This window comes from Ammospiza caudacuta, chromosome 12 (genome assembly GCF_027887145.1).
Source record: "Ammospiza caudacuta isolate bAmmCau1 chromosome 12, bAmmCau1.pri, whole genome shotgun sequence".
NCBI classification, from domain to species: domain Eukaryota; kingdom Metazoa; phylum Chordata; class Aves; order Passeriformes; family Passerellidae; genus Ammospiza; species Ammospiza caudacuta.
In genome coordinates this window covers 8,972,439-8,991,962 of record NC_080604.1, presented here as the reverse complement: position 1 = coordinate 8,991,962, position 19,524 = coordinate 8,972,439, and the positions used below count along the sequence as shown (strand labels likewise).

Genomic DNA, 19,524 nt, shown 5'->3' with positions numbered 1-19,524 from the left:
GGGTTTGTTGCCCTGGGGAAATCTTTAAGTAGAATCAATTTAGCATTACTTTGTCCTGTGTTGTACCTGGCTGCTGTTATTGAATTCCTGTTAAAATTGTACTGACTTCCAGCAGAGTCAAGTCTGCCAAAGGGTTCTTAAACCAGGTCTAGGTTATTCTGACACATCCTGTGGAGCACTGGCAGTCTCACAGCTGCAATTAATCATCTTTTACACCTTACTGGACTGCAGAACACAGCTTGTAATTCCAGAGTTTTACCTATTTAACAAAACAACACAGTCTGATTATTCCCAATTCTACCCAGATATAAATTCTATAAATATGTAGATAATACATTATATGTTCAAAACCAGTTAACCGTAAAAGTGGTTTAATTCAAGAATTACTAGACCTGCCAGCATGCTTGGACCAGCAATGGTACTGCAAGAGAGAACACCAGCATCTCCTTGGCAATGGCTTGCTGCAGATGCTCCAGGCAGCTGGAGGTCTCTGGCTGGGAACAATGAGATTGAGAAAGAAAAGAGACCAAAAACGTTTCTTTTGTACACACATTTCAACTCAATTTGTTTCAGTATGAGAAGTGCTTTTAAAAGCAGCAGAATATAGCAGTATTTGTAAAATTGCATTGTATTCAATTTATGTAAGATTTTGTAGACCACAACCTTAAAATCCTTGCCAAGTGCCCACTGTCAATTAGTCTGCAACCAAATTAGGCAGGTATAGGAGCACTGGAAAAGTGGGCTTGGAATATACATCTTCTATAAAATAAACATGGATTCTATAAAATAAAAACGGATTTTGAGGAATAACAAAAGCATAAATATATTAAATTATATAAAATTTAGATATATATCATTAAATGATAATAAAAGTAATTAAATACTTTTTATATTATATTTTAAATGAAGAGGGAGAACACAAGCATATCTTATTACATTATTACAATTTTTAGTCTCAATTCTTCTGTCAGCCAGGCTCCAAAAAAAGACTCTGTTCAAATATGAATATGTTATAGATTCACTTTTTCAGTGAATTTACTTCACTGTAGAATACTTACCAGTGTTTAATTCTTTACTAGTATTTTGTGTCATTAAATACATATATAAAATATTTGGAGTCTCATAAACAATGATTTAATTGTTGAGAGAACTTCTAGGTTTTTAGTACTAATTACTACGATTTGGTAGTATTCTAAGGATGCCAATTACCACACAATTATGCATATATTGATTACTTGTTACCACATTTGTCCATGTATGGACAAAATACAATTCTGAGATTGTTTTCCTCCTTTTTTTTTAAAGTTTAACATCAGTTGCATTGAAGGTGGTTATCAGAAGTGGCTTTACCACAGTAGGTAGAACTTTGAAATCTACTCATTTTTACTTCATAGGGATAGCTCCATTTTGGCCTCCCAAATTTTGTTTCTGTGAGCTGGGAAAGGGTACAAAGTGAATATTGCTGGGTAACCTACCCAAGAGCTTCCCAAGACAGCATAGAAAATTTATTTAGACGTTTCAGGGTATTCTAGTCACATTTTCCTAATCATTTCCATAGGTCTGTCTCTGGAGAAGTAGTAATCCCTTTTCCACATGAATACTCTGTTTTATTTCTTTGTGGTTAACAGCAACCATTCATAAAAGACCTGCATGATGTGACACTGCAGACTGATTCCGTATTCCACACATTCCCTCCCGTTCTTATAACATGGAAAATTGAATTTAACCTTTGAAACTCCTTGGTGAAAAAATATTAGTAAAAGAACTCCCAGGTATAATAAAATTATTACACAGTTTTATTTTGAAGAACATTTTGCATTTGTTTTAATACAAAATGATGTAGGTCAAGAAATAATTTACAAACCTTTAAGTTCTTATCCTGGCATTTAAAATAAGAACGATTTCAGAGGAAGTCTGTAAGCTATTCATAGGAAACTGTCATTATGTACAAAATGTTTATTGACATGTTTTAAACATCACATTTGTAAAAATGTGAACTGGATTGCTATCTAGCATAGGAACTACAGGTAAAACCTGATAAGATAACTTGTTAGAACAAGTCATTGTTATCCAGTGCTAACAAAATAGACAGTAGCTTTCAGGGTGTTTTATTTATCCTCCAAGGTCATTTCAGCCTCAAAGACATTTCAGGGTTTTACTGCATTGTGAACAATATCGAAGCCCTCTCTTGATTGCATAAAAATAAATCTTTGAAATAGTACACATAGAACAACAGAAAGGTAGAGGCAACAAAATATTTTTTGTATCAAGGTTTTTGGTTCTTTGTAGAATCATACTATCACATTTCTTCTCTTTTCAAGCAAAGAAAGTGGTTTCATTTACTCTGAAATATTCTCTTCCTCAGATATATTCTGTGTCAATTTAGGGTATGTACTTTGTCAAAATTTTCTTATGACCAGGAACACCCTGGCATGAACTTGCCAAGGTTCTGGATTTTTTGCATGGAGTTATTACAAAAATAAAATTAGAGATTACTTTTCAGTGAAAAAAAAAAAAAAAAAGAAATTACTTTAAGTTTTTAACCTTTCCAAGTATAAGACTGAGAAGTCAATGGTGTATCCCTTTTGCAGAGAGATTCTTTTGACTCAATTATTTAAAAAAAATCTGATCTGTTGCCAAGCTCACACTTGACACTTTATCCCAAAAAGAGATTTACACTGAGAGGTGGCTCTATTTAAATATTTATGCTATAGATCTGTATATTCCAAGTAAAAATACTTCTATCTAGAATTCTGTGGAGAGTTACAATAATTAGGGTCCATAAATATTGCTGCAGTTCAATTACGGTACAATAATTACAAAATATAGAACATCTCTTTACAAATACAAATCATTGTATATTACAATTAATTTACAATATTTTCTACTATATAATTTTTAGCAAACTATCTTATCTAATTCTACTATAACCTGGTTGCAAGTGCATTAGTAAGAATGCAATTATTCCAGTATATTTTGCCCTTAACATGATAGTCAGAAAACAGACCATCTGAATGATATTTTCCTATGTAAACTGATGTTACATATGACGGATTATTCTTTATATAACTTCTTTTTCCAACGATCTCTAACGGGTAGAGCATGACAAATCGTGTTTTAGAAGAGCATTAAGAAAAGAAATCAGGAGGCAAGTTTGAAAACAATGTTAGAATGGATATGCAATGGTAGCTGATATGCTTTGAGCACTGAGGTAATGACATTATTGGTTGTCATCACTCATCTCATGTTGCTGTTTCCCACACAATCCTGTGCCAGACCCATAGAGACATTGTCACTGACAAAATCCCGCTCTACTAGGAAGGACAGCAGCACGAGGTTGAAAGACAGGCAAGATATAACACCTCAGAATCCTGCTCTAGCCCTCAAAAAACTGATTGTCACAATCTGCTTGGTTTCAAAAGAACCTCATTCCTACAGAGGAACGGAAGATTCCATGGGAGGAGACTCGACCTACTGCAGCTCTGTTCACATTTCGGCAACCTGGAGATAATAAATTTATTAGTTATGGCTTCCTTGAGGTGCGGCATCACTCGTACAAAACTTGGATTGGTTATTCACTCCAGCTAGTGCCTAGCATCTTGAAACTACGAGGCACTTTTTCTGTTATTAGAACGTTTTCCTTGCTAAATACTATAAGCTTGTAATGCATATCATTTCATCAGCTAAGTCTTCTTCATATCGTCCCGTTTCCGGCTCTTCGTCGCTGTAGCCAGGACCAAAATCTTGAAGTTCATAATCTTGTCTGCTTAAAATTGGAAACATATCCCCGTTAGTCCCATTGCTGATATTCCCATTGAGAAGGTTACTTGCTGCACTCTCCATCTCATCAATAGTCATGTCACAAGCATCAGCAATCTCGTGTTTCGTAGCCGAAACAAATTTAGGGTCCTTTGCATACCTTCCTAGGCCTTCAGATATAAGCACCTGGCAGAGGGAGGGGAGAGAGTGAGAATTTCAGTGGAATTACAGAACAACAGACAGACCAGAGCATTGCTCATTGATGAAAGCACCAGAAAGCCCATGCTGAATCACTGGAGCAACCCACAGCCAAACTGCACAGGTAAATAATAATTAAATCAACAATGAAAAGTCTCCAAAGAACACCATGATGTGTGATAATGTAAGTGGTGCTGCTGTACATCTGGCACTTCTCCTTAGAGATGTGGCAGTAGTCTTTGCTGAACATCAGTCATCAGGCTGATGCACTAAAGACAACAGTTAATACATCTCAGATGGTGCAGTTAGAACAATTGTCTGAAATACAGAATTTTGTATGTTCTTGGTACTTTAGAGTACATGGAAAAAAGATGTTGAATTCCCATTGGCAAAAACATAATAAAATGTACAGCTCACAGCAATGGAAAGGAAGTGATGGATGGAAGATACAACATTAACTATAATTAAGAAATTATATACACAACAAGCTACAACAACTAATGTTGTTGAAGCTACAACATTAACTATGATTAAGAAATGCTGTACACACTTTATGTTCAAATATTTTTAAATATAAAAGGGAATTCTTAGCATTCTTTAGTACACCTACAAATCAATCCTTGCGGTTGTTCTCCTCTCTGCATTTAAAACATTGATTCACAGAGTTTTTTGATCTTTTATTCAGATTACTGCAAAAATGGGGATTAATTTCTGTACAAACAATCGAGAACAGGCATATATATCTCTTCCTTATTGCCATTGTGGAAGGATACTTCAGAACTGATGCTCATCTAAAAAATTTAACTTTCAAAATTCTAAAGTGTCTTTAGTTCTCTGATTAATATCTCACTAATTTGAGGACCTGGATTCAGTAGAAACCCTTAACTACACAACAGTTATGAATAAATTCCCCTCTTTACCTAAAACCAGTTTGTGGCTATAAAACTAAAAAAATCCATTTTCATTGCGTTGATGTGAACTTGATGCCTTGTGAAGGCTGACCTAGACCAGAGAATAGACACAGCTAAACTATAAAGTAGGTGATTAGTAGAAGGCTGCAATGGATCCACCTTGAGTAACACCAGAGTCCAACCAGGGCTACACCCAAGATGAACCCAAAATGGTCACAAAATGGACGACTGGTCATAAGGTCTCTCCTTTTTATAAGTTTTGGTCCATTAGCATATTGAAATTAATTATCCAATTATAGATTTAGCTTATGAAGTCCCATCCTTCTTGTTTTTCTCTCTTCAGTCCACATTGTTTATGCTCTTGGGCCTGAGATATGGGCTGGTTGTCCTTGGCGCCCAGCTAGAATTGTTTTGCTTCCCTACTCTGTGAAGAGAGCTTACTTTCTCCTAACATGAAGCTCAGACCCACACACTAAAGCAGCACAGAATCTAAAAAAATATAAAAGATAAAACCTGGGTCATCAAACCTAATTCTATGCCTTGGAGAGTTAACCCTAAACGTCCCAGAGGGGCCCTCTTGGCTGGCTCAGGGTCCGTGCAGCACTCACCGCCTCCACCAGGCTGTCGGCGCTCCTCTGCTTGTCGCTGTGTTTGTGCCGCAGGTCGTTGGGCACGGTCAGGCTGGCTGGGGTGAACGTCCTGTAGGAGATGTCGGGGTCATCCGTGTACCAGGAGCTCCTGTGCAGGGAGGGCAGGCTGCCGTTCATGTGCTCTGTGGAGTCAGCCCTGTCCACCTGGATCAGAGGGGTGTAGTAGGGGGAACGCTCCCTGTTGGGAGGGGTGGCGGGCGGGGTGGCCCAGGAGCGCGTTGAGCGACTCGGTGAGTGTTTATGAGCTTTGCTGGAATCCAGACCTGCCACAGCCATCACCTGGCAAAGGGAAGCGTTTTAGAGGTTAGTGATTTCAAATGCTCAGTCGTACTCATTTTTCACTTCAGCAGTTAGCTCAAACCAATTTCTCAGGCAGCAGCTATGCAAAGTTAACATTTTCTAATGTGTAATAGAGGAACAGGACTGAAATTGGTAAATTGAATCAACAAAATGGTATGTTTTTCATTTTACTCATATCACAAAATCTTTTTTAATATATTAAATAAATATATACTAATAAATAAACATATATATAAAAATATATTAAAGAAAACAAAATATAGAAACATTCCTTCTGTCCAGGACAGGATAGGAAGCTGTCAGCATTTTCCAAGCCAGGCACTGAGCGTCAGAAGGTGTCTGAGTTGTGCTTGAAAATGGAGTTGAGATAGGCAAACATTAATAGACAGCTGCTGTATAATGCAGTCCTGGTCAAAATTTAGGGCATGGTGACTCTTTGTGAGCACTCAGGGTCCAAGGGACAGGCTGCTCATTCTGTGTTTTGTACAAGGTCAATGTTTCAGAAGCCTTGAGTCTAGCAATGAGTACACCAGTACTGCTCAAACAACAGTGCAAGTCAGGAGTGCAATGTAGGGGCTAGAAAGATTTAATCCACTGTTGGTTAAGGAAGAGTTTGAGTTTACCTGCTGTTGCATTAAGTGAAGTGGCAAAGCCGTGCGATGGTGAAAATTAGGAGAGAGCGGGATGTCGTCTTGGCTACTTTGTCGGCGGAGGCATTCGAAGTTAAAGGAAGATCGTCTGTGTGCTACAGGGAAACCATAATTCATTAGAAAAACAAAGTATTTTTCCTCTAAGTCTATTATTTCCAGAATTCCAGGATGAGTGAGCTGTGATACAAATTAAAACAGATCCTCCAGTAAGAAAAAAGTTGTACTAATAGAAGCAAGTGGCAGGTTATAAGATAAAGGACAGATTAACCACATAAGCAAAAGCAGTCCAAGGTAGAAATCATAGAAGGAACCTAACATGACAGCACTGGAAGCAGCTCTTTCAGAAAACAAGCTTCTCTGATGCAGCTGACTGGCTCAGACTCTCAACTGCAGAGTTTTGCCATAACCTGCTGTGACTCTTCTTTCCTCCCCATGGCTTCAAGCTCTCTATTCTAATAAACCAGATTTCCCAAAGGAAATATGAAATCTGCAGTTCCTTGGAAGCAATATGCAATATGTAAAACCAAATTCAAGTCAACTCAGATTGTCAATTCCTGATGTTTGTTCTGTTGCTTAGGACAGCAATCATCCACAGTTTATGCTGTTATGTGATATTCATCGTAGAAAAAAAAAGTAGAAATCTGAACTGAATCAAGATGTTTGGCTGACGTGGAGATGTTTCAGCTGATCTTGTTGCAAGCCTGCAGAATTATGGGAAGCATGTGGGTATCATTCCCCTGTGCCAGCTTCAATGCTCAGAGAGCCTGGATGCTGAACCATAGCTGGGATCCAGATCCACCCTCACAGCTGTAAGCGCTGGAGTGGGACACTGGAGAGAACCTAGCTGTACCAAGTGCCATGGAGTTATGGCACCCCACAGTTATCAGCAGACACTTCATGCTGGATACTAACAAAGAGCCACTGAACCAAAACAGGCACCTCCACGAGGTCATTCTGTCCAACTAAAGCAAACTTTGTCCCTCTCCCTTGTCTCTATGACAAATCCAAACAGAGGGATGTAAGCCTTAGCTCCTGATCCTCATATGCTAAATGTCCCAGCACCAAAATGTAAAATAACCAACCCAAAAAGTCCCCTCATCCAACACAAGGCACTTCATTGCACATGCTTCCCTGCAAAGAAGAGGCTGAAAGAAAATCTCAATTGTTCCTCAGTACACTTCTGGAAGCTGCTCAAATACTGTGGAGATGAGTTTGGCATAGAAGCACCCAGAAAGCTTGCACAGAGCTCAATTTACTGACTGCAGTACTCAGCCAAGGCACTGGGTTTATGTTCACTTGGACTGATTCAGATGCTAGCAGGAACTGTTGAGTGCAAAGTTGCATCTTCTATTTTTTTCTTTTTTCTTTATAATGTGAAACAATCAAGCCTTCCTCCCCAGGCCAAATAGCCCATACACTACTTACAAATAATAGATTTGAGATTCTTCTAAAATCTACTCAGATACTGAGCTGTTAAAATCTCTCAACTTTTTTCCTGAGTATAAAATAAATAGTTATGACAGGAGGTCTGACACTGATTGCTCTTATGACATTACATTGGTGAAAGTCAAGGACTTCCTAAATTACCCTTACGCAACTTCGATCAGAACTATGTCCTCTTATCCTAGGATATCAAGTAATCTTATCTAGTACCTTAATCTAGTTTCCTGTAGATGAGATAAGAAGCATAACTTCCTCTAAATAAATGACTGCCAAACACGGTCATTAAAACTTTATCTCCAAGACTGCAGTTAGAGGAAACCTTTAACCCTCCACTCAAAACATTTTCATGGGCAGACCCAGGACAATTTTTATGCAAACTTTTTTTCTCCTGCAATCTGTGGAATGGATATACAAAGCATCTATCTATTTATTTGGCATAAAATTCCTCTGTTATCAGAGAGGCAGAAAGATGTACAGGGGTCTCCTTTCACAGTCTGTCCTTCATCGGATGTGTTTCCCTTCTGAAAAGAGAGAGCAGCTGAAAGACTGAAAGACAGCCGTTTTCTGTACCCTTCACTACTGTTCAGCTGAATTATTTTCTCTCTGTGATACAAGACTTATTCTGCCCCTGTGCCCCCTGAGGGCAGAAAGCCAAAAAGCAGAGAGCATTGCCAGTCTGATAAGGCGATGAGTGCCTAAAGTGCAGATCCAGTACTGGCAGTATTGCTGGAGAATGCTGCCTTTATTATAGAAAAATATATTTTGCTGCTGCCTTGTACCACAGCTTTCTGCAGCTTTAAACAGTCTGACACTGTACCTCAGATATAAAATTATCTCAATACACTTGAGAATCTCTGAGACAAGAAAAAGCCTTAAAAAGAGGTTGCTTTTGCACTCAGACGTCAAAGACCAAACCCAAGAATTTTGAGTCTGTGCCTAGTTTCACCAGAGGATTAGCACTGCTGATCTCTGCAGCATGGCCTGGAACATACAAAGACAGGATTGCAAGATAAGAACCATGACATTTTGTAGAAATGCATATAAAGCAATATTGCTCTTGAGATAAGGAAAAATGAAGGGATAGATATAAGGAGGAGAAGAAATGAAAATTCAAGAATCAGAAAAAAACATCAGTTGACAATGCTAACTCTATCTATAAATTGAAGCATCTTCTCCCTCAGAAGAAAAACAGAATTTTAAGCATCATTCCTGAGACAGCAGAATAAAGTACCAATGTCAACCTGAAATAAGATACTTAAACTCCAAGTTTTATAAAAAATCCTTTTTAAACTAGAATCTGTCTAAATGTATTTGAATTATTTCAGATTTGCAAAGCAATTGTCCTTAATGCACTTACGTGGTGGTGTTGGAGGTAGCAGCCGTCTCCTAGGAGATCTTTTTGTATCATAACAGATCTGTGAATCATCTTCCTCAAAAAAACCATGTGGGTGATGGTAACCTTTTGGTCTCTCAAAATCTGATTCATGGCAGTGATATCTACAGTGATAATCATATCTATGCCTGCATTTAAAAAAAAAAAAGAAAATATTATTTCAGTGAGTTTTTGTAAGTAGTTACAAGTTAAAAAATTAGTTTCCTTCTAAAAGATTTTCAAATCTACTTTTTCTCCAAGAAGAGAATTGGACACTGCATTCTGTAATTGCACAAGTCAGATTTAAAATGCAGTCTCTGTAGGATTTTGAGAGGGCATATACTTCTCTACTAGGTCAATTTTCAGGTTAAACTTTTAATCATATTGTATTTTCAATTAATTTATTCTTATGAGTACAGGCAAAAATGTAAGATCTCAGTCACACATTGCTTAAAAAAATAAAATAAATACTCCCTTCTACTCCTGCCATGTTCTCTTGAGAGCCCTGAGTAAGGTGCAGAGCAAAGAAGATCAGAATGGATTTAAGCCTCTTACATTCTGGATATTCTCATGTTTAAAATCAGATCTTGAAAGGGTGTTACTTGATGCTGACTATCATACAAAAAAAAATAGTGACCTGAGAATTCTGTAAAAATTAGCTTTCATGCAAATCCATGGGATGCAGATTAGGGTGCCAATCTTGCCAGAATTCAGCTGGTGAATGTAGCCCATATAGCAGGAGAAGGAGGAGGAGAATTCAGTGTGTCTGGCACTTTAACATATCCAATTATGGATCTAAGATAAAATGGCAATAAATTCCTCTACTTCTGGGCTAGACTTGAACATTTTTTTAAAATGGACGGAAGTGGAGATTATTTTTGAGACACTACAGAATGTAGTCAGTAGAAGGGAAACATTCCATCTATGGAATACTCTCCTTTCCTACTCATCATTTCCCATTCCAGCAGTTGTGGAATATTAATTTCATTAGAGAATTGACAGTGTCAATGTGCTTAGTGAAGCCTTTACATCTATGTACCTAAAATACCAAAATATTTTTGCACGCCTTTTTATTTAACAAATATTTTTATTTAACAAATGTCCTCACCTGTTTCCTGACAACATACTGTCGTCTTCATAGTATTCTTCTCCACTGTAATAGTCCTGCTCTGTCAGATAATGATCATCATTGCAGTAGTCTTGCACTTCGTGTTCTTCCCGGCGAATGGTCGGGCGGCGCCCATCACCAGTGTCAGACCTGGAAGCAGCAACCAAATAGGAATTTTTATTCTATTTATATGAATTATATATTGTTTATAATGTTCTTATCATTTTTTTAATGTTCTTCAAAGAGGAGAAGAAAAATACAAGCATTAACAACTCTCTATTCAGGATGTGGTGTTACAGCAGTGCAGTTCAGAACATGAATGATGTATCTGTTTCTTAAGGATGGCCTTTATTTCCTTCTGGTACAATAGAAAAATAATAAAAGGATGCTCAGTGAAATCAAATACATTCAAGACATTTTATATTGTATACGTTGTGATTTGGCAAAACACATCCTCTCTCCAATGCCTGAATTTGCCAAATGGCTCAAATATTAAGAAGTTCTCACTGAGGTATTCAAAACAAAATCTGAAATGGGTATGCAAATCTAGACATTAAAACCACCACTGAGCATCCATTTAGCAATGCACTTTAATTAAAACAATAGATCTTATATTTTAAGAAGTGCCTTAGAAAACAAGTAGACAGAAGACCAGGAAAGATTTTGGGTTCCCTATAAAAGGAACTGTACACATTAACATTTATTAAAGCTAACACCAGTGGTTTTTCCAGTCTTGGTAAGTAAATTTTTAACAAGGGCTGCAATAAGATGTGATCTTTAGCCTGTTAAAAACTGCAGAAACATGCCTGGACTCTCAAAATTATTCAAAAGGGCTTGAATAATTTTGAACTTTAACAAAAGTTTGTCCTTTTACAACAAGCAGTAAAAAAATAGAAATTGTCACTTGAGTTACTGAGCATATGTATCATTATATAGGTAATTTAGAAAAGAAACAGGAAAGAAGAGGGAAAAAACAAAAAATAAAAACTTCCTGTCCTCTTCAATTATGTCAGGATGTCAGGACAATATCAACTCACCTAATATATGTTTCATAGTAGCGTGTTCTATCCGGGTAGGCCACGAAAATGAGAAAAATATTTTAAGAACAAGGCATTTAGAGAAATTCTTTGGTGATTACAATGTCTGTGCTGTAACTAATGATTTCACTTCAAAGAAAACTGCTACTTTCAAACCTCAGTAAAGCTTTATGCATTTCCCATTCATCAGCGCTACATTTTAAATACAGTTTACAAATCGTTAGGCAACAGAAAAGAAGATTCAAATTAATTTCACTTAGCTCAAGTTTTCTATAGTGTATTTCTAAGTTTATTTAAAAACAAAGGCATATTTAAGTTTACCTCCTACTGCTTGGCCTTCTTCTCTTCTCGTGGTCAGTCCTGGAGTGTGAGCGGTAACTGTTCTCAGATCGGTGCTCACGGTTCCCAAAACTTGGGTGTTTCCCATGGACTTTGGACACGTTGGCATTATTGAGATTGGCATTTGTTGAGTTTGGAACGTGCTTTCCTACCGAGTTGTGGTTATGGTGGTTGTGGTACACAGAGTTTCCTGCCTGATGGTACATGTTTTTCTCAGGATCACTTGCAGAGGGAATTGAAGGCCGCTGGACGTGTAAGGGACGGTGTGTGGTGTTGATTTGGTGAAAGGAATCTCGTCTGTCACTGCTAATGTGGTTTATGTGGTTGCCAAAGAGGGCACCATTCCTCTGTTTTAGGGGAAGAGAAAGAGAAAATTATATCAGATACCTTAACAGAACATACTCTTGACAGTGACAACTTACTTTTCTCTCCTACATGCATAGAAAAGTAGCAATTCAAGTAACCTGTGATTTTTCTTTCTAATTTTATGATGCTTCAGATGGGATCTCCTGAAGTGACAGAGATGTGATTGTGGTGATGACAATATTGTATTTCAGAGTCAAATCAACAGTATGCTGTGATCATTATTCTTTTCCACCCAAGTAAAAGTGACATATCCAGCTTTCTCCATATTTTATTACGCAGGAGAAACCTAGATTCCCATAATGAACATGCACCAGCTTCCTCAGAAAGAGATGTGTTTGATTAATTTTTGGGAAGGCCTTGGTGGAGTTCTGTGCTGCTCTCCCAGGGCAGGGCTTTGCAGCAGGAGTCACTCAGACAGGATGGAGTGCCATGCAACAGCTTGCAAGCAAATCCCAGGAGGGAACATTCAGCTCCAGTGCTTCCATTCTTTCTTCTCGCAGAGGTACAAGAAAGAGTTTCTGTTTATCAGCCCTGGGAGTGTGATGGATGGTGAAAGAGAGGATGAGGTGCTGAGGTATGACTGTGACATGCAGCTGTCTTGGACACCTGACCCAGGTTAGGGAGCCTCCCTGTCTAGCCAGGTGTGGGTCCTGGATGACAGCAGTCTGAGTTGCAGCTCAATCTAGAGAAGACAGGAGGTAATGATGGTTGGCAGAGAAATGCATCTACTGGTGGCAGCTGAGGCACTGTCTCCAGTGCCACATCCTCCTTTCTGCAAAGGACAGTAGCAAGCTATGGGGCTTCTGCTGTAATTCCTGCAGAAGCATGGTTTTACATCTGCTTCTTCTGAAATGCTTGGGAAAAAATAAGTTTTCTTGCTGGCTGACAAATGGTTTGCAGACTGCCTCTGATTATAGCACCAAATCTACATGTTTACCACTTAGGACTAAATAATATAAAGAGGAAACCTAATATTTTTCTGATTGATTCTTATTGATATCCCTCATGTGATTGGAAATGGCATTTTATTTAGTGGATCTCTGTGTAACCCCATGTATTCATTTCTAAATATGCAGCTCTGTATCTGTTGTAGTTTGCTTGCATAGACTTTCATTCTCTCCTTCCTATCTACCACTGCAGAGGTTAAAACCAGTTTCAACCTTGCCACTATCAAAATTTGAGATGGCAAGGTTCATACCTTTTGATAGGATTTGCTTAAGAAAAAATAAGAATTAATGAGAAAGAATTAGGGGCAGGAGAAGCACCCTGTAGGAATTGCTTCCTAAATTTATGAAGAAATGCAAGTGTCCTGATACTACCATTTTTATAGATTTATGTATAACATATAATTATTTATAAAATATTTCTATTTTCTGATTTGAGGGGTTTAAAAGTATCACTATGTTATTTCATATTCAAGGATAAGGTCATTCTTTACTCTCATATTATACAAAAAACAATTCACATGGTTGTGTTCTGACATTACTTTATAAACATCTTCCTCCTCCTCTGGATTGTTTTCCTCTGGTTCATCATCTTGCAAGTCACAGGAAATAGCTCGGCGTATTTCTGGGCCGATATCATGAAGTGTCCTTAGTCCTGCCTAAATCAATGACAACACCATAACACATTAGGAATGCAAATTCTTTTTTGCTCTTTAATTACTGGTGTTAAAATTATTTTAAAGGACAATCAACAGTTTTTGTATCCTGACATCCACAGAGGATGTATTCTGCTGTAAGTTCCTTTACTGTTATTAAAAAAAGTTTATATATTCCAGTACCACCCTGGTAGTACTGAGGTGATCATGTCTTTATTACCACAGTGTAGATTCTGACTAAAACACCACTGATGTTTTTGGACCCCTACAGAAGAAAATTTAATCTTATTAAAAAGTGTAATCAGCAAGAAATATAATAAAATGCATTTCAATGAGATGTATATTTAATGTTCAAAACATGTTTGCAGCCTGTGTCAACAAAGGAAACACAAGGAGATCTTTGCTATAGCAACAGCAATTTTAGCAGAGCTCAGATGGAAAAGAAAGCAGTGAAATAATTCCAGCTCATCTGCACTGCACTGTGATTTGCAGATATTTGGTTTAAAGCTTTAGTTTAGGATAGAAAACAGTTGAGTTACAGCAGCAGAGACTCAGTGTACACCCGTTCCTCTCAAGTTTGCTACCACAAGCAACATTTAGGAAAAGGGATAAAGCTGACACTGTCCAGGACAGACCTGCACATCAGGGAGGAGAGAGACATCACACCCCACCCCACACCAAGAGCTCAGTGCTTTGCAGGCGTATTTCAAAAAGGAGAAAATTTTCCTCCTGATTTAACTCTGCCTGTTATGATCCCAAGCAAGAACCACATTCCTGTTCTTCCCAGCCACTTCTTTTATCTCCTCAGGGTCAGAAAAATCCAAGATGTGTGTGTTTAACCCTTTACTACCACTACACTTACACACTACTAAAAATCCTGCACAGCACTTGGCTGAATTTTTGATTATGATCTAAAAACCTGATTCATTCTTTTTTAACATTTTTTAATGAGATGTGAGGGCTGTCCCTGCACAACACTGACATTGCATGTTACTTTCCCTGGGGTAGCACGAGGATGTGCAGAGAATTTTGTGTTTCAGAGCTGCAGAAGGAGCTGACAGACCCTGGAGGACCCCAGACATGGCTTGGTCTCATTCACGCCGTTTCCTCACACCCTTCCAGGAGCACGCTCAGAACTGCTCAAAACAGAAACAGCTGCTTTGCTGGGGAGAAAAATGGCATTTATGCAGTGTGGGCAATCAGAACCTGGAAAGGGATGAACCAAAAAGCTGTGAACTTTAATGGTGTAGATTTACTGCAGGCTCCACTTCAGGTTTCACTCACTCCAGTATTTCCCTTCCTGAAAAAGGTGCCTGACTAATCACACTATCTACATCCATTTAGCAATTCAGTTTTCCTGCTTAGGGATGAACTTTGAGAGTTATGCTATAATTGAACAAGGCTCTAAAAATCATTTACTAGTGAGTTAATATACAATACTCATTTCATGAATACATTGTGCTTTCTCCCACTTCTTGCGCTAATTGCATAGTCAGAACCTCAGCAAGGTTGCTAATGTCATCATTTTGCAAGGTGCTAAAGGAAAGCAAAATTAACACTTTAAGTACAGCTATACAAATGGAAGACCAGAGGCTTCTATTGATTTAGCAGAGACAAATGCAGTATTTATTTACTAGAGGACTGCTATTATATTTTGGTTATTTGATCATTAGCTAGAAGAGCCACTTCCATTTCACACCCACTACCTGCTGACTTTAGAGCAAAGAGAACTAAAAAGAACAAAAAACCTCAACTGGCACATGAACATAAAAATTAACTGAGCTTAGTATGAACAGAATACAATTTAAAAACTGCTAAAATAAGGTGATTAGCATCCAGAAAAATACCTGAATAGACCTACACTACAACACCGAACACATAATAAAATACACATAATAATAGATATAGGAAAGTCTTGATTGTGCACTTATTCATGCTGGAGGACCCCATCTCCCAACCCTGGCTGAGTTTTCTGCTCTACAACTGCACAAAAGCTCTGAGTTTTCAGCCAGCCCAGGCTGCCTTTGAGCTGAGCCCTTCTGTGAACACAGCACTGTCAGAGAGCAGCACCACACAAAATTTAACTCTGACAAAATCTACTTGCTCAAACTCCTGTCTGCCAAATTGTGACAAAGCCCCACAAATACATGCCTGGAAGCTGAGGAAAGCCACGTGTTTGACAGCAACACACTGAATAGTAATTTAATTTTGATTACATTTCCAGCTGCCTTCTGGCTTACTTCTTGGTGAATTACCTCTCCTTTACTCTAGAGAAAGCAGGCACCCTTTATCATCTCATCTCTCTCCAGTAATACTCATTTCCAAGTAACAGACCTCTTGCATTTACACAGTCAGCAGAGGATGAAAGAAACCTGGATCACCATATGCAAAGGTTTATGTTTATCACACTAAACCCAGCAGATTTATTCACTCACAGCCAGCACTGATGCTCTCAAGCAACACCAATCTACAGAATTGACATATTCCTCAGTTTATTTGCTCTAATGAATGACCTACAACAATTCTGTGAACTCTCTCCTGAAAATGACTACTACCACTTTCTGTCTCATCTTACCTGGTGCAACCCAACAGCACCATAATTAATCTAAGAAACATTTTATGGGGATCACCACATCATGATACAAATGCTCATGCTGATCTCTCACTGATAGGACAATCCTTCATAAGATCAGTCGACTAAAGTGGGACTGACATGAAACCACAGCAATTGGAACTTTTATGTCAATAGGAAAATCCCTTTGAATCTTAATGAACACTTAATGTTTTCTGCAAAGACTGAAGAGGCAGCATGGACTGATCAAACATTTGACTTTACATACAAGCACTTCAAAACCAAAGATCTCTAAAACAAAAGAGTGCACACAAATATCAAACCAACCTTTGCCACACCTCTTCTTTGGTTTACAGGGAAGAAGTGTCCTTCAGATACACATTTCCTATATAATATTGCACACTTCAGTCTACCCAGAAGAACCCTGGTGACGATGTAACACACAAGACAGCAATGGCAGCACTCCATGCCCTCCTTTTTTTGGTTCTAAAAACTGCTATATTTAAATCAGAAATAAAAACAAAAGCTGAGCTGATGGGGCTTTTCAAAAAAGAGAGCCTGGACAGTGAATTGTCTACCCTTGCCAGAGGTGTGCTTGTTTCTTTTTCGCTAGGACTGCTAAAGTTCTTAGGAGGTGGTTATTACCCTACACAGAACTTCATGAAACTTTTATTACATACAGAGATTCAAGATGCACCACATTCCTGAAGCATCATGTTATAATGACTTTTTAAAAAATCAAATTTGAGTGTTATAGAGGGATTGCTTCCTCACAGACCTTGAGCATGGTTCTAACTCTGTTCTACAGATTTCACTAGAAGTTTGTAAAAGTTATTTCTTGTTCAGACACATGGTTTGTTCAAAATTTAATTTTTGTTTCCTTCCTTGCTTCATCTTTTCTCCTAGTAGGTGAGAGAAAGATGAGAAGTATCAGTCCAAAGGTTACTCAGCAAAGCAGTGACACACAGAGTGCTGAACAACATAATTACGTGAGAAACCCAAGCATGTCTTTAATTAGGCTTTCCCATAAATGCCCAGAATGACTGCAGATGAACATGGTAATTCTGTGCAGCTGTGCTCTGGAGGAACAACAGCACCTGCAGTGTTTTCTGGATGGCACAAGGCACTGTTAAACAGTGCTGGGTCCTAAATAGCTTCTCAAAAAAGGGACAATGACTGATGCCCCTGTCTCTGACACACCATTGAGATGACACAGATGTGTTTTCAAAAGCAGAAATAACAGAAATGTAGGAGTTCCTCATCCTCAGTGAGAAAAGATATCATATGACCAGCAACTACCCCTAGACAGGTTATTTAGAGATATGCCTTAAGAGACTTGAAAGGCAGCTCACACCAAACCATCAAAACATTTGGAAGTTAAACATGTAAACATTATGAAAAGACTGCTTTTAAAAAATGCCAAACAGATTTTAAACCCACTTCCCACATCTACAGTATGCATAAAAGAGTAACACCATTTAAAATACACGTCTTAAATTAAGAAATCTGTGTCTAATGCAAGACTCCAGTCATGACTTTCAGAAAAAACACCTCAAATGCTTACAAATATTGGAATTACAAAAAAATCCTTTTCCCTGTACCTAAATTCAGTCCACAACCACTTTAAGGTATGGTTCAACCTATATATAGATGCAGTTTAAGCTCAGTTTAAGAAGTGCAAGCACACTACCCTTATTTAAATAATATCATTGTCACCTACACTATTTCCAGTGCTCCCTCTTTTGAGCTGCCCTAGAGTGGTACCAGGAACTGGAAGACCCTGGCAAACTTTGCTTCACAGACTTTAGAGCAATGATGCATATTTATGTATATTGCTATATAAACTCACTAGAACTGGAAAAAAGCAAAACCACTAATTCTAAATGCTTAGGTTTTCAGAGTTTCACAATCCTGGAAGCCTGGAATGATGCCAAAAACATTCCTGCAAACCATTAGATTTATAGGTAAAGAACATGTTTTTACTATCTGCTTATTTTAGAGCAGAGAAAACTACAAACAGTAAAAAAACTCAGAGATACACTGACACTTAAAAATAAACAGAGATCAGTAAGAACAGAATACAATGACAGAACTACTTTGAAAAGGATATAAGCATGCAGAAAAAGAGCTGAATGACCTACACTGTAGCAGTGGACATAGGAGACATAGTGGTCAAGCCTGGACTGCCCAGAGTTCTCCATCCTGGCAGAGCCGCTCCCAGCGCTGCAGCTGCACAAAGGCTGCCAGAGCTGAGCCCTTCTGGGAGCACCACAGAACATCAGAGCACAATTAAATGGGACTAGAGCAACAAATTAACCCCTCAGCTGATGCCTACCAGAGGGTTTGACTTTTTTCCTCTTCTATCACCGTTTACTGCAGGGTTAATAGTGGTTGTAACGTTTGCAGAGAGAAAAAATCATGATTAGTTTAATCTGAAACATGTTTCCAAAATCAGGCTCAGGTTAATAAATCAGTGCTTTTATGTACCTGGGATGTGAAAGAAAATATCCTTTAACTTTTATTTGTGTGTATTAACAAAGAGGGCTACACATAAATAAATATATGAAATATAGATGTGTTACATATATAACACATCTATATACAGATGTTACAGTAAGTGTCTTCAATAGGAAAAATAGTGTACAATTAGTTAATTCCCTCTCTGTGCTAGATGAAAGTAATTAAAATTGTTCATGCTTCACTAGACATCTATTTTACTAGCAATGTGACCACTGTTTGGCTCAATACAAGTTTCCATCATTACACAAAGACATCCCTTTCTGACCCAGAAAATATATTTGTGTTCACTGCACAAGTATCAGTCAATAGCACAAGAAAGGCAATGGAAACCCTTTTTGTTGGTGACCTCAGGGCATGTGTAACACCACAAAATGGCATAAACAGGTGACTCAAACTGGTCATCCCGTCATTTCAGAGCCTCTTTTTGTCTGGCCTCCATAAGAACATGAATTTCCCTGGGTCTGCAGAACACAAATGTGGGGTTCCAAGGTATGCTGGTACTGCAGCTCTGAAGATGGGTTTGGTCACAATATGCAAGTTTAAACAAACTGCTGCTGGTTTTCATCTGAAGTGTCCTTTTCTGAGTGAGGAGGAATTTGAAACTTCATGGCAGAAAGACTTCCTTGACTTACCAGCAAGAGCAGATAATCATCCCCTCCTCACTTTCCAGGCTGCTGTCTCCCCTCTGACATTCCCAAA

At 38.2% G+C, this 19,524-nt stretch overlaps 1 protein-coding gene across 1 annotated transcript in view; it reads right to left on the bottom strand.

Moving 5' to 3' along the window:
* Positions 1 to 1,849: 1,849 nt before the first annotated feature.
* Positions 1,850 to 19,524, bottom strand: part of CACNA1D (calcium voltage-gated channel subunit alpha1 D) — a 168,920-nt gene continuing 151,245 nt past the window's right edge. Inside the window, exons 43-50 of the mRNA XM_058812735.1 lie at positions 13,620 to 13,736; positions 11,750 to 12,114; positions 11,429 to 11,455; positions 10,392 to 10,541; positions 9,269 to 9,432; positions 6,442 to 6,563; positions 5,477 to 5,797; positions 1,850 to 3,945 (exon numbers count right to left, since the gene is read on the bottom strand). Of these exons, the coding sequence (XP_058668718.1) occupies positions 3,652 to 3,945; positions 5,477 to 5,797; positions 6,442 to 6,563; positions 9,269 to 9,432; positions 10,392 to 10,541; positions 11,429 to 11,455; positions 11,750 to 12,114; positions 13,620 to 13,736 (1,560 nt within the window). The 3' untranslated portion in view covers positions 1,850 to 3,651. The remainder of the gene's footprint in view (positions 3,946 to 5,476; positions 5,798 to 6,441; positions 6,564 to 9,268; positions 9,433 to 10,391; positions 10,542 to 11,428; positions 11,456 to 11,749; positions 12,115 to 13,619; positions 13,737 to 19,524) is intronic.